At 39.2% G+C, this 15914-nt stretch overlaps 1 protein-coding gene across 2 annotated transcripts in view; it reads left to right on the top strand.

Moving 5' to 3' along the window:
• LOC147104340 (sarcoplasmic/endoplasmic reticulum calcium ATPase 2) overlaps positions 1 to 15705 on the top strand; it is a 43441-nt gene extending 27736 nt beyond the window's left edge. Inside the window, exons 10-16 of one of the 2 annotated variants that reach the window (XR_015072316.1) lie at positions 2695 to 2915; positions 5890 to 6092; positions 6879 to 6964; positions 7973 to 8106; positions 9190 to 9307; positions 10668 to 12299; positions 14888 to 15705. Coding sequence is in view for 1 of the 2 variants with exons in the window: in XM_085961595.1 (XP_085817721.1) it covers positions 2695 to 2915; positions 5890 to 6092; positions 6879 to 6964; positions 7973 to 8106; positions 9190 to 9307; positions 10668 to 10788; positions 14888 to 14916 (912 nt within the window). In the remaining variant the exon portion in view is untranslated. The remainder of the gene's footprint in view (positions 1 to 2694; positions 2916 to 5889; positions 6093 to 6878; positions 6965 to 7972; positions 8107 to 9189; positions 9308 to 10667; positions 12300 to 14887) is intronic. The other variant, XM_085961595.1, reaches the window with a different exon arrangement.
• Positions 15706 to 15914: the final 209 nt, after the last annotated feature.

Below are 15914 nucleotides of genomic sequence, written 5' to 3'. Positions count from 1 at the left end.
GACCCCCAGGTCTCTCTGTTCCTGCACCCCCTTTAAAATTGTACCATTTTAGTTTATATTGCCTCTCCTCATTCTTCCTACCAAAATGACAGTGGGACACCACTGTATACCTCCCTCCAGTATGAAAAACAACCGTTCACCACTACTCTGTTTCTTAGCCAATTTTGTATCCACGCAGCCACCGACCCTTTAAGCCAATGGGCTTCAATTTTGCTAATAAGTGATACTTTATCAAATGCCTTTTGAAAGTCCATATACACATTAACCGCACTACCCTCATCAACTCTTTCCGTTACTTCATCAGAGAACTCAATCAAGTTAGTTAAACACCATTTGCCTTTAACAAATCCATGCTGGCTTTCATTTTATGAACCCATATTTTTTTTCCAAGTGCCAATTAATTTTGTCCTGGATTTCTGGGCCAAAGTTTCCCCACCACTGACGTTGGGCTGACTGGCCATTAATTGCTGGGTTTATTACTCTTTTTTTCTTCATTTCCTACACTGCAACAGTGAATACACTTCAAAAGTACTTCATTGACTGTAAAGTGCTTTGGGATGTCCTGAGGTCGTGAAAGTTGCTATATAAATGCAAGTCTTTCTTTCCTCTTTGTAACATTTGCAATCATCCACTTCTCTGGCACCACCCCCATATCTAAGGAGGATTGGAAGATTGTGGCCTCTGCAATTGCCACCCTTGCTCCTCTCCGCAATCTAGGATGCATCCCATCCGGACTGGGTGACTTTTCTAATTTGAGCGCTGCCAACCTTTTAAGTACCTCGTCTATCTATTTTTATCCTATCCAATTTCTCTACTATCTCCTCCTTTTACTGTGACATTGGCAGCATCCTCTTTAGTGAAGACAGATGCAAAGTACTCATTTAGTGCCTCAGCCATGCCCTCTGCTGCTACAAGATGATCTCCTTTTGGGTCCCTAATCGGCCCCACCCTTCCTTTTGACTATCATTTTTGCTATTTACATATTTATAAAAGACTCTTGGGTTCCTTTTATGTTATCTGCTAATCTGTTCCCATGCACACTCTTTACCCCTCATTTTCTTTTTCAGTTCTTCCTTGTACATTTTGTATTCAGCTTTGTTCTCTACTGAATTATGAACCTGACATTTATCATAAACCGCCTTTTCCTGTTTCATTTTAATCTCTCCATTTTTAGTCATCCAGGGAGCTCTAGCCCTTTTTCCCCTCGTGGGAATGTGTTTAGTCTGTACCCGAACTTTCTCCTCTTTGAAGGCCTTCTATTCTCATTTACTGTTTTACCTGTCAGCCTTTGATTCCAATCTACCTGGGTCAGATTCCTTTTCAACACACTGAAATTAGCTCTCCTCCATTTGTGTATTTTCACATTTGATTTTTCCTTCTCTTTTTCCATAACTGTTCTAAACCTAATATCGTGATCACTATTTCCCAAATGCTCTCCCACTGAAACATACTCCACTTGCCCCGCTTCATTCCCCAGAACCAGATCCAGCACTGCTTCCTTCCTCGTTGGGCTGGAAACATACTAATCAAGAAAGTTCTCCTGTACACATTTCAGGAATTTCTCCCCCTCATTGCCCTTTACACTGTTATTTTCCCAGTCTGTATTAGGATAATTGAAGTCCCTCATTATCACTACTCTAAAGTTCTTGCATCTCTCTGAAATTTCCTCTGTCTCCTTCCCACTATTTGGTGGCCTATACACCCAGCAGCATAATAGCTCCTCTATTGTTCCTTAATTATAACCAAATAGAGTCTGTCTTTGAACCCTCAAGTACATCATCCCTTTCTAGTGCTGTAACAGTATCTTTGATTAATACTGTCACGACACCATGCTTTTAGTCCTTTCCGATCTTTCCTGAATACATTGTAGCCAAGAATATTAAGTACCCATTCCTCCCCATGTTTGAGCCTTATCTCCGTTATTGCCACTATATCATAATCCCATGTGGCTACTTGTGCCTCCAACCTAATTTACCGCGTTTGGTGCATTTACACACATGCACTCTAAACCTATCTTAGTCTGCTTTGCATCCCCCCCCATCTGATCCCTCCTATTTTTGAGCTACTCTTTAATGCTGTTTGTCTCTTCCAATCCTCTGTGCATTTTGTTTGTCTCTTCCAATCCTCTGTGCATTTTGTATCTCTTTTCTAATGCTTCATCCTGGTGTGTACTTCTGCAGATATCCCTGTAATATATACCCTTCAGAAACACACTAGTTACCACTGGTCAGCCAACTTCCAGCCACAATAATTAACACCTAGTCAGGGACCCACTTGCAGCTGATTGGCTGTTGACTGCCACTGATTTGCACTTTAAAAAAAAAAGTTGTAAAACTAGGTTAAAATTCAGTTTGATAAATTATCAAACATTAGCATAGAAATCCTTTGCTTGTTAGCAAATTGTTTTCATTGTCATAAAGTGGTCTTTGACCAAACTGAAATGAAGGGAATAATGCCCTATTTATTTTTTATATCCTGCTTGCTCAAGATATTTTGCCCCATTTTGGTCTTTTAAATACTTTGACCCGAGTAGAAAGCCGCCTTCAAATAATCAGCTATATTTGTCTTTTAGGGTCCTTCCTTGAAAATTTCAATCAATGAATGTTGTAAAGTATTGCAAAAAGTAATTTTTCCTAATTCAACTATTTTTGTGTACCAAGTAAGGTAAAACCTTGTTTTTTTTCTGGTCTTTAGACTGGTGATGGTGTGAATGATGCTCCTGCCCTAAAGAAGGCAGAGATTGGAATTGCCATGGGATCTGGTACTGCTGTAGCAAAATCTGCCTCTGAAATGGTGCTGGCCGATGACAACTTCTCCACAATCGTAGCAGCAGTGGAGGAAGGCCGTGCTATCTACAACAACATGAAACAATTTATTCGCTACCTCATCTCTTCCAATGTTGGAGAAGTGGTCTGGTAAGTAAGAGGTCCTGCTGTACGCAATCATCCCTCCCAGTTCTGATTAATCATTCCTGTCATTAATGAAAAGAATACATTGAAAAGCTAATAATTCAGTCAATATTTCTGGGTTCTTATAAATGAGGGCAAACAATTTTAACTATCAGTTACTAGTATTGTAGAATCAGTTTATGCATTTGCACTGATGTCGCAAAACTAATAATTTCAATTGGTAGAGATGAATTTAACCAGTTCTCATCTAGGGTGCTAGGCGGAGCATAAGAATCTTAAGAGGCAAAAACCACTGGGTCCGAAAAGCCTAATAACCAAACCCACGAGCCTGCCTTCTCACCATACCCTTCACCCTCTTCTTTCATATTGGAGGAAATTGTCTTTGGTCCCCGCCACAAACTCCGTTCCCTAGCCACCGACACCATCCCTCTCCCTGCCAGCTGTCTGAGGCTGAACCAAACTGTTCGCAGCCTTGGTGTCATATTTGACCCTGCGATGAGTTTCCGATCACATATCCCCGACATCATGAAGACCGCCTATTTCCACCTCCGGAACATCATCCGACTCCACCCCTAACTGAGCTCATGGTCTGCTTTTTTAAAAATTATTTGTTCATGGGATGTGGTGTCGCTGGCAAGGCCAGAATTTATTGCCCATCCCTCATTGCCCTCGAAGGTGGTGGTGAGCCACCTTCTTGAACTGTTACAGTCAGTGTGATGAAGGTCTTGGTGTACTACTTTGTAGTGGTTTGGTACAACTGAGTGGCTTGCTAGGCTATTTCAGAGGGCAGTTAAGAGTCAACCACATTGCTGTGGTTCTAGAGTCCAGACCAGGTAAAGGCAGCAGATTTCCTTCCCTAAAGGGCATCAGTGAACCAGATGGGTTTTTGCGACAATCATGGTTTCATGGTCACCATTACTGATGCTAGCTTTTTATTCCAGATTTATTTAATGAACTGAATTTAAATTTCCCAGCTGCCATGGTGGGATTTGAACTCATGTCTCCGGGTCATTAGTCCTGGCCTCTGGATTACTAGTCCAGTAACATAACCATTATGCTAGCGTACCCATAAATGAGTCATTGGGGAAGCACAATTTCACACCTATTTGTGTTGAACTGCATCTGTCAACCATTGGCCCAGTTATGTAAAAGATCTAAATCTTTCTGAATCTGATTGAAATGTTCCTTGTTTTTTCAGCTAAGGAGATTTTACTTAATGAGTCCTGCTTCAAGTCAATAATATAATAAAGATTCCAAGGCTCCCTGATGCCTGGAGATCCTCACTCATAACTTCTTTGCAGCTTAAAAATGTCTACGCCAAATTTGTAAGCAGCTGTATATTGTACATCAATAACATACTATTCCTTTTATGAAGAAGTGTTTCACCTTTGGAACGAATAATATGTATGTCTTGTGTTGCTTCAGACAGCGGTGAAATTCTTTGTCATTCTGGACCCTTGCCTCGGACCATCTGCTGCTGAAACACTCATCCTTGCTTTTTTTTACTTCCAGCCTTGACTATTCCAGTTCTCTTCTAGCTGACCTCACATCCTCCACCCTGTATAAAGTTGAGCTCGTCCAAAAATTCTGCTGCCCGCATCCTAACCTGCACCAAGTCCGGCTCACCCATCACCCCTGTGCTCGCTGACCTACAATGGCTCACAGTCTACCAACACCTCAAATTTAAAATCTTCATCCTCGTGTTTAAATCCCCTCATGGCCTTTCCCCATCCTAGCTCTGTAACCTCCTACAACCCTCCGAGAACTCTGGCCTCTTAAGCATCCCCCACCATTGGCTTTTGTGCCTTTGTTTCCATTTTTAATTTGTTTAGTTTTAATGTCTCTCTATCCACAGAACTCTTACCTTTTGATGTACCTATTTTTCCATTTTGTGCGAATATATCTACTTTGTATTCTAGCATCTCCTATTGCTGAGCAACCATACTGTTTGCTAACTTTTCTGCCCAGTTAATTTGGGCCACAGTGCTTTTTGGGCCATTTTAATCCAGCACCCTTATCTTGCACTCTTCCTTATCCCTTTTTGTTTTCACTTTGAACCTAATCAGGTTATGGTCATTATTTCCCAACTATTCTACTCTCTCATCAGTTATTTGCCCCACTTCATTTCCCAGAACTAAATCAAGCAATGCTTCTTTTCTTGGACTAGAAATCAACTGATCTAGGAAGCAGTCCTGGCTGCACTCTAAAAGAGGCGTTCTTCACTTTGACCACATACAATACCTTTTATTCCAGCTGTCCCAATATTATTGGCCTGCTGTTCTTGTATATCTCAGCTGAATCCCTCTCTCATCTCCACTGTTTGCACACCAAGAAATTGTATCATTCTCCTTTCTGTTCCTTAACTCTATCCATGTGGATTTTGCTTCAACACAAATCTCCAGAACATCCATTGGTGCGGTTCCTAATTTTCCCAAACAATGATTTGAGGGAAATTTTGCATAATGCTGTTTATTTTGCTGGGCTAGATTCCAAATTGCAGCATTTGAAATGGATAGAGTTAGGTACAAAGTACTGTATTCGGCCATAGAGAACCCTTCCAAGCAATGTGAAGATGCATTGAAAGTGTTGGCATTCTGCTGAGCTATTCTGTATTCCCGGTAAGGGTGAGTCTTTCAGGTAGCCATGATTGGCTGCCCGCCTTCATAAATGTATCTTTTCTTGAATTAAGAGCAAGGACCTAAGGAAATGGGATTGTAACACAATTCTGGTACTCTTATCCACAGAACTCTGATGTACTTATGTTTCCATTTTGTAAGAATATATCTACTTTTGTATTCTAGCTTCTCATATTTGAAGATTCCCTATTGCTGAGCAGCCATCCTGTTTGCTAACTTTTCTGCCATGGTGCTTTTTGGACCATTTTAGTCCAGTCCAGCCCTTCTCTTGCATATAGAGCATGTAGCACTTTACTAATAGAAAGTAGAACTGATCGTGTGTTTTTTTCCCCCTCCCCTCTCAGCATTTTCCTAACAGCGGCTGTAGGCTTTCCTGAGGCTTTGATCCCTGTACAGCTCCTGTGGGTGAACCTGGTGACCGATGGACTGCCTGCCACAGCACTAGGCTTCAATCCACCTGATCTGGACATAATGGACAAACCACCACGCAGTCCTAAGGAACCCCTGATCAGCGGCTGGCTCTTCTTCCGCTATATGGCTATCGGATGTGAGTACTCGTATTAGAGATGGCAAAGGTTCACAATCAGCTAAGTAAGAGCTTCCACGAGATGTATTCTTCAGCCACCTTTGGGTTTAACTGTGACGATACACTCTACTATTGGACGTCCCGCCCCTCAGTATAAACTTAAATACGTTTGGTTTGAGAAGCTTTAAGTGCTAACTTTTTTTTAGAAAACTAACCTTCCATTTCTGTATTTGAAGCTAATGTGATGAAGAGCTTTGTAGAAAGTCTGCTTCTACAAAAAAATTCCTTTAAATTTATGAACAAAGTATAATCATAATAGTGATCATCTTCCTGCAGCAGGGATGATGTCCAGGGAACTCTTTTATTAGGTCTTTCTCTAGAGATATACTTACATTACATGGTTTGTTCTGAAGTGGCTTCATGGGGATTCTACACCAGAGCAGATTCACTCCAGTGTGGATTCCCTACCAAAATGAATACGCACTGTGAAAGTTTTCATTAGGAGCCCAAATGTGATTACATTACGGCCTAGGGTTGCCTGGCAACTCTGACTGACTGCATAAGTCAGACACATTTGATCTCTCTTGTGCATTTAGCAACTAAGTAGAGCAGTTTTTTGTGCAGGCAATAATCCATCATCAAAGGGGTGGGATTTAGATGCCGTTATGTAAACCGGTTATCTTCTATCTTCATTGGCCTCACTGCCTGTGATAAACTATGTAGTACCTACTCTGGTACAATGTCAACTAAGTATGAAATCTGGTATCCCTACTATTAAAATTAATTTATCCTTTCCTCCGTTTTCAGGTTATGTCGGAGCTGCTACAGTTGGTGCTGCTGCTTGGTGGTTCATAGCTGCTGCAGATGGACCCAGGATTACTTACTACCAGCTGGTAACATTGAGTTCAGTTGCATTTTTAACATGAAAGCGCTTCAGTGTACACATTCCCAAAAGGCTAACATTGCACATCTCTCTTTATTTTATCTTGTAGTGCTTAAAATGTACTGCTAGGCAATGAACTAAAACTGTTGTATGTGTAGAGCTGTCTCCAAAATCAAGTAATTTACCAGGACTACCTGTACAGCACTAAGTTTAGTGTTCTTGGACTAAGGCAGGCAGTGCTAATATCTGCAAAGCCCTGTCCTACCAATGACATTGTGTAATTTAAAATTCATATTGCTCCTTTATTACTGAAATTGGTGGACCATGGGGAGGGGGGTAGCTGTTCCACAGGCATGGGTAACCTGCCAATACTTCACCCGAGTGGCCCATTCTTCACGTGTGAGCCTAGATTACGCGCACTGCCGGGCTTTAAATGACTGGAATCTCATATCCACTTTGTCCATCTTCCAGCTGAGCAAGCAAAACTCAGTATTTTCCTAAACTAGCTAATAGTTTAAAATAATGTGTTTTTAAAAAAAAAAAAACATGTCTAGGTAATCATGTTTGACGATACAAAAGTGAAGACAATGGAATAACAGCACGATTATACGGTACAATATAAATGTAGAATTAAGTCGACGCACAGAGGCTTTACTTTTCCTTTTATTATGGAGCAGATCTTTCTTTTCATCTCCTGTGTCAGCAAAGTACAGGCTGTCATCTGTCTTTTTCAGACACAAGACCACCAAGCACAAGTCACTGGATAATGATGAGAGAAAACTACGACTGATTTTCCTCCTCTTCCTTCCCCTTCCTCCAAACCTTGGGACACCTGAGGCCAACCATGTCCCCATTGTTGAAATCAACTAACTCCACCCATACAACAGATTAAACCTGGAACTTTGCTGTCCGTATGGAAAAGTACCACACAGCATAACGCACTCACCCATTGAACAATTAGAGTCTAAAATTGTTTGTAATTCATGCTTGTGTATATTTTGTCTTTGCTTTGCTACAGAGCCATTTCTTACAATGCAATCCAGAAAATCCAGATTATGAAGGCGTTGACTGTGAAATATTTGAATCTCCTTATCCCATGACTATGGCACTCTCTGTCCTGGTGACCATTGAGATGTGTAATGCTCTTAACAGGTTAGAAATGTTGCTCTCTCTTCCCTTGAAAAGATGCGCTTTCTGCTTGTAATTTCTGCTGTGGGAACAAGAAAAATTAACTAATGATTACATTAAAATGTATGCAGTTTGCCACAGCGAGGCAGATGGTTGAGCACTGAATGTATTGATGATTAATCTACTGATGCTTGTTAATCTACTGATGCTCATCCAGAACAAAATATATTTACGTCATTAAAATGGCAAGAATTATCATTTTCAAGGGCATACCTTTTAATTTTTAGTAACTCGGTTGGTTTGTTCTGTGGGTAAACCAATATAGCTGGTTGTTTTAGCTATGGGATATCCATAAGTTTCAAATGCACAAATACTGTTTTGACTCATGATGAAAATCCTCTGTCCAACTTGCTGTGAATTTTTACGCTAATACCAGGTTCGCGTACCAGATGTTTAAAAATAGTTATTTAATCATTAATTTATGCCAGTGTGGGGTAGGAAGGACTTTGTTTCCAATTTCATGTGACATTTAATATATTTTTTTTAAAGGGTTACTGTTGGAGCTTGCAAATCTCCTTTTTGTGTAGTAGGTGTACTTGATGTGTCATACAGCAGTAAGATGCTGATTCATGCCCATCACAATTTTCCACACTAGTAGTTTTGCGTTTGTTTGTGAATGGGTGGTGGTGGCGGGGCGGAAGGCATCATGCTGTGTTTGGGTGTTTCCACAGGCTGTTGATGGCAAATGCTGGAAAGTTAGTCAACTTCTGCATTTCTTGTACACCTCCTAGCAGCTAGCTCAGGAGTGACACTGGCAAAAGCCTTGGAACAGATTTGTGGAGACCTTTGTAAAAAGCCTAGGAAGAAGCCTGCGCTCCTAGTCAGAAAATGAAGTATGAGGCCTAAGAATAACTGCACAATTTTTTTGCTGGGAGGTATAAGCTCCATGCATTCAGCAACTTTTGTTTTTCCTTTAAACTAGCTTTGTGGATCTGATGACGCAGCTGGGCCGGAGGAGATTTAAAGCAGCGATTTGAGTAATTGTTGCTTTTAGGGACAACTGGTTTACTTTTTATAACCTCTTTTTTTATTCTTTCATTCTTTCAGTTTATCAGAGAACCAGTCATTGATTAAGATGCCACCTTGGGAAAATGTTTGGTTATTGGGTTCAATCTGCCTGTCGATGTCTCTTCACTTCCTCATTTTATATGTGGAGCCACTACCGGTTAGTCAGATGGCATTACGCTATGTTTTGTTCTATACACCAATTCCTCAGTCACTTCCAAATTTTGCATTTTTACTAAGAATTCATCGAGGTCCCAAGATTGTGTTCTGGAATACTATGCCAATTGCTTTTGCTAGCAATAGTACTTCACAGGCTAGGTTTTACTATGTTTACACAAGCTATTCTACATTTCATAAAGTTTTTGTTACGTAAGCAGGCCTGATTCAGGCCATCACTTGTGTGCCTGTACTAACTTCCCACCTGTTCTTTCCCTGGATGCTTTAATGCTTTTCCTCGTGTTTATCTAATTTCCACATAAATATTGAGCGAGTCGGCTGCAATAGCCACGCAATATCCAAATAACATTTTGCAAGAAAGAAAAATCATCGTCTAACCTCCCTCCTTACTCGCGCTTCTAGCACTAGTTCTGAGTTTTTGCCCCCTTGTTACTGGTTCACTGACCAGTGGAGAGAAAAAAATCTTTCACTCGTTATCCCCTCAAGCCCTTTCACAGTTTTGAGCATTTGTGTTCAATTCTGCTCCCCTTCTTTAACCCTCGCTCTTTCCAGTGAATCTAGTTCAGATCGCTCCTAATTATATCCTCCCCTTGGTATCAACGTTTTCCTTGGCTTTGATAACCTCTTATACAAATTCATCCTTTTTGTTTTTAATTTAGTACTCTGATGTATCAAACATGAATTCCATTTGCCTTTTTTTAGAACTTTGCTTATCTGCAGTCCCACTATTAATGCAAGTGTTGAGACATTATTGATTTAATAAATGAGTGGCTCGTTTATCTAGGGTATTTGAACACTTCAGTTCCAACCGAAAGATTGTCTGCTAGGCACAGGTCTGTTTGGTGCTCAAGTTTGGACACTTCTGTATTTTACTGTGTAGCATTGAAACAAAGGAACAAGGATTGCAGAATTTCCCATCATTTTATGGCAATGGTTCCTACCCTGATGGAACTTGCAGTACAGACTGAGGTCATTTTCCCCATCGTGCCTGTGTCAGTGGTAGCTCTTCAACTGAAAATCTTCAATCCCCTTTTCCTGTATCCACTTCATGTTCTTTTATCCAGTTCCCCTTTAAACAATGACATAACCTCTATCAGAGTAACCGGTTGTGCAAAAGATTTCATGTTCTAATAACCCTGTTAATATGTAAGTGAATGATACAAAATAAACTAATAAAAGGGCTTAATGTAGGAAGTGTCTTATACTTGTACTTTCCTGCATAATTAAAGTAATTAAAAGGTAAAGTTGGTTTCGCACTAATTGGCCCATTCTGTAAGTCATTTCAAAAGATTCTCTCTAATGACAGTGAAGCAGACATTTACTTTTCTTTGTTTCTTTTGCAGCTTATCTTCCAAATTACACCATTAGATGTAACACAGTGGCTGATGGTGCTGAAAATCTCTCTACCTGTCATTCTGCTGGATGAGACACTCAAATTTATTGCTCGTAACTACCTTGAACCGGGTAAAGAGTATACTCTGCCTAGTGACAAACAGTGTGGTTTCTCCGCATGTACAGAGGGGATTTCCTGGCCTTTTGTGCTCATTTCTCTGCCCCTGGTTATCTGGCTTTACAGTACAGACACTAATTTTGCTGAAATGTTCTGGTCTTGACTGACATAGAGCTGTCGTTGGCATAGTGAAGACATGGCATTTGATTAACTTCTACCAAAATTTTTATCATTTAAACACGTGATTCCAAGAGTCTGTTTCTGCTGAATTTCATACGAAACCCATGTATGGATGAAGTTAATATTTTTTTCCTGAACTCCAGAATGAAACGGGATTGATTTTTACACAATTTTAAAAAAAACTTTAAAAAAAAAACAAGCTGTGCATTGACGTGTACAGAGATTAATACTATTTTCTGCAATATTTTGTTTTTGTAGATGAAACAGCATGTACAGATGTGTTCTGTTTACTAATTTGTTCATCTTTTGTGTATAAATTAAGAACCAATGAGCCAACGGGTGTATTTTTTGGCTAAAGAAATGGAACGAATACTTGAGAGTGTTAAATTCTTTGGAATTTTTTTTAAAAAAAATACTGATTGCATGGTGTGTCACCGCATGGCTATTGGTCGGGTTCTATTTTAGCCTTTAGTTTGTGCCTTCTGTCAAACAGTTGTTTTTAGTTCAGAACTCCTTATTTTCTGCACTCAGCAGAGTACTGCTACCTCAACCAGCTTTTTAGTTTTGTTTTCCTGTAATCATTTCTGTGTTCTTAACTCTGTCATGTTTACAGTCCAACCCTGTTTGAGGTATGCTAATTCCCGCCTGTGCAGAGCACTCTATTACCACCCAATCCCCCAATATTGCTGTTTTTTCTCCCGACGAGTTTAAAGGGTATTTATTTAAAATGCTGATTGTATTTTGTTGTAACAGTCTTGACAGGTTTCTTCACTTTTATTTTGCCAGTTCACCTTGGATGTTGCTACATCAGAGGTTAATTCACGAGTCAAAAAATAAAATGGTTTTAGACTAACGGAGAGGAACTTCTCTATGTCTCTCTTTTAACCAGGCTGGTTCATGTAGTTTTTTAAAAATGCAATACAAAAAGAGCTGCAAATTAAATTGTTTTTAGGTCTTATTTGTTAGACTCATAAACCTGGATGTGGTTTGAAGAAATATTTTACTCACATGTATTTGAAAACACTTAAGTAGCTGGAAGCTAATTGTTACATTTAGATGCTAATGCTGAGCACAAACATGCAACAGTGATATCTTAAAACTAGAAAATGTAGGTGCAAGCTGTAAGTAGCACATTACCAAATATTCATTTTACATAATGTATAGAACTAAAAGTAAATTTTAACATACTACATCATACTAACTGTTTACAACTGTAATAATATAAATGTTGGGTAATAGTGTTCTAAAGCATGTTTTCTAAAGTGACGGTCAGGTGGTTTTTACATGTGTTAACAAACCTAACAATGGTGTTTTCTTCAACGCCTTCCAAAATTCATCATCTAAAGTGAGTATATTTACATTTTGTAATTGCCTAATTCCAGTTCCGGATGTCGGACACCCTTACTATCCTGAGTTTAGTCCAGGATTCTGGTATATTATATCAACGCAAGTGTTTTTGTAGATCATTCAAAATTGGCAGGGTTTTAGTTTTAAGTCCAATTCCTCTACTTTTGCTGTTAAACTTTCTTTTATTACATTAATTGATGCTGTACGTTTCTGGAACGATGTGCTTTTTTTTTAGGGTTAGATATATAACAATGGAAATATTTTCACTAAAATGTTGGCATTGGCATGCCAACATTTGCGTGGTTAAACTGTAATTTACATATTTTTGAGGTATACAAATAGCCGTTGTATCTGAATCCTGGATCAGACTGCTTGAAGCATGCTTGTACAATAACACTTTGCTTTCATACACATTAATCCAGATGGAGAAATAAAATGAAAGCAGTTGAGATCCTTTTACCAAATAAAAATCTTTGTATAATGGTGATTTTTTATTTTTTTTAAACAATTTAAAAGTAGAAACTTGATTTTCTTAACTGCAAGATGTTTATCTCAACATTCCACAAGGGAACAGAGTGTTCTTCAGCTGCTTTCAGCATTAAGTGGTAACATAGGTGGCATGTATCACTAAATGACCCACGGTGCTTTCATTAGGCTTGTTCTGAGGCCTTCCAGAATAACGTTGACTGGCCATATTCTCTTCAAAAGCCCATTGCGTGATGCTTGTTTTACTGAGTTGTGGCCAAGTGTGCATGTGATGTTCTGAAAGATTGACAGTGGCACCTAATCTTAATCAGGCCATCCCTCATTTCTGAATGTCATGTGCATCATTTGACAGCAACACTGCCCTACTGCAAATATGAAACTTGGGGAGGTAGTTCTTGAGTTAAATTTGAGAAAAGCTCTGGATTGTTGCTTAATTGGTGACTTATTGATAACATTTGTTCAAAGGCAACGTTTCCCCATGTACAATATATGCTTAATGAAAACAATTCGATGAAGGCAATGTGTTTTTCTTGATATTTAAATACTTGCACCTTTTCTATTGGCTTCATTCCCTCCATGTTGGGGAGGGGGGCGGGGGGGAAAAAGAGCAAATTCTTCTAGTTTCACACCAGGTTTGCTAATTTTGTACCCTATGGTTTAGCAATTACAGTCCCATTTCAATAACCTGCTTAAATCGCTATTACCTTTTTAAATATTCCTCATTAATTTTTTCTTCAATAAAAGTGGGTGACATTAATGGAAAAGAAAATTGGGCACGATGTGAAACAAGCTCCCGTTGCACTGAGAGCCCATTTCCCACTACGGGGGTAGACCAGTTTCACCCCCAATGTTTAGAAATGTAGCAGGAACAACATTGACAAAACAGCTATTCATAGAATACTTCTTAAAACATGATTCTGAGATAAAATGGAAAGGATCTTGCCCATAGTGGTCATCTTGTTTTGTTGCCATCACTGAGAATACACATTGGGGTGCCCAGGATGGCTTAGCCAGTTTACCCAGTGGGTAGCCAAACAGACTAGGATAATCTCTGGTTTAATCCCCACTCTGTGCTGATCTCTGCTATGGTGGTCGGGTGCTACAGTTGTCTATTGGTGGAGAAAATCAGCCAGGATTCCAAGTCATCAATGCTGGAAGTGTGTGTGTGATGTTGGGTGAGAACAAGATCAGACTTGACTATGGCAGATATCCTACTCAATGTTGAAACTCGCAGGTAAATAATGCTCACTTAGGTGAGATACTAGAGGATACCTGCAATCTATAGAATCATACCTGAGGAATCAACTCATTCAGGAGGGAAAATTGGTAGGGTGTTGGGGGGGAATGGGTAGGGCAGCTCACTGATGCTTCAAAATGAGTGATAAGGCGATCATTCAGACTTGTGATTCTCCACATGCCAATTGCTATTTTAGCCCCATCATATGCAAGGCAATCTCACAGGAAGGGAGCGATAGATAGATGATCAAGCTAGTGATACAGAAGCCTAGCAGAAGCCTTTCAGCAGATTGGCTGCTTGTGGCATAAAATAAAAACCAATTTTCATGGTGGTGCGGAAAGGGTGAACAGTTTGAGAATTCTGAAAGAAAAGCGATGGAAAAATTGACATGCTAGAATTGAGATAAGGTTTTGTCGATGAAAAAACGTTTCAATGGACTGATGCATATCCCTTTCCCATGGGATAGGAATATAAACAGCAGTGTTTGCACTTGGTGCCAGTGGTCTGTCATTCTTTTCCCCACAGTTTTAACGAAAACTTGTGTGCATGTTTCATTCACTTTTACTGCTCCTTTAAAACAAATCTGGTATGTGGTATCTATCTGCAGCACTGTTGCTTTAAGTGTTTACAAAACAAAAGTTGCCTGTCTTAAGAAATGCAGTTCATATTCCTCAGAATGGCTTGTGTATTTTCCTCTATTGGAAGTGCTATCTGTCACTGTCAGCAGGCGGTGTCCAGCACTCTGCTCACTTTCATTTCTAGAGCAGATTGTGTAGTTTGAATACCCTTTTTTAAAAAAAAAAAAAAAAAAAAAATGTTATTTGTGCAATTCGGCTGATTATTTTTTTCCCCTTTTTCAACAGCTATGGATGATGAAGAGGAGAACAAGTAATTCCCTTAACAATTTTCAGAAATCTAAGGTTCTTTTGTTATCGCGTGCATGTGTGTTTTTAAGCACAACTACCAAGACCATTGCATGTACTGTATAATGTGCAACAATAGTATGCTATTTGGAGGAAAAGTGTGTTTAAAATTTAGGACTTCAGAGAAACTGTACATTTGTGCAATACATCCTCGTGAACTTTACAGTATGCCAGAGAAGTTGGGTTCTTTGCTGAAAAGATGAGAGTCGACGTCACTGACTGTGGAGGACCCACATCTCTGTGTAAAATTTCATTGAATTTATAAATTGTACATTATGAAAATGCATGCCTTCTGTTTAAGTAACAGAATCTGTGTATTGGGTCATCAAGACAAATGAAGAACTACTTTATAAAAATGGCTATGTACAAAATGCAATTCTATTTATGGAAAAGCTTAGAGAAAAGATACAAATCCTGAATGTTTGAACTGTAAATTACATCCTGTAGGTTGACAATTTCATAACTTCAATGTATTTTTTTCTAAGGAAAGTTTTTTTTTCTCTTTGGTGTGAGACAAAATGAGAGAATTCCCTCTTGCACTGTAATTTAACTATTTTAAGTTGTAACGCATTAACAGAAGCGTTGGTGCAATAGGAATATTGTGATGCAGATTTAAAAAGAACCTGTCAGTTGCCAGAAAACAGCATGTTTAATGTTGAAAACCTGTAAATAAGATCCTATGTTTATTTCAGTGCTGACATTGTAACATGCATCATGCAGATTTCATAAATTCAGGTAAATAAAGTTACTCTACATTACATCCTCTGATGTTTCCTATTTAAGCATGACCATAAAAATGTTGTTCTCTCCCATTCTTCTTTCAGCCAAGTTAAAAACTGTTTGTGGTACTGGGAGGATTGGAAAATGATAAATAATTAAGTAGCAGTAACCCCTCCAGAATTCTGCACATATAAAATATGGCACCGAAATTGTAGTGCAGTTCAATAAACTTATCCCTGAAAGATTT

This window comes from Somniosus microcephalus, chromosome 19, assembly GCF_052327205.1.
Source record: "Somniosus microcephalus isolate GS21.2 chromosome 19, FLI_Smic_1.0, whole genome shotgun sequence".
In the NCBI taxonomy this organism is placed as follows: Eukaryota; Metazoa; Chordata; class Chondrichthyes; order Squaliformes; family Somniosidae; genus Somniosus; species Somniosus microcephalus.
Note: the sequence above shows the minus strand (reverse complement) of the source record. Positions and strands in the feature narration are given on the sequence as shown.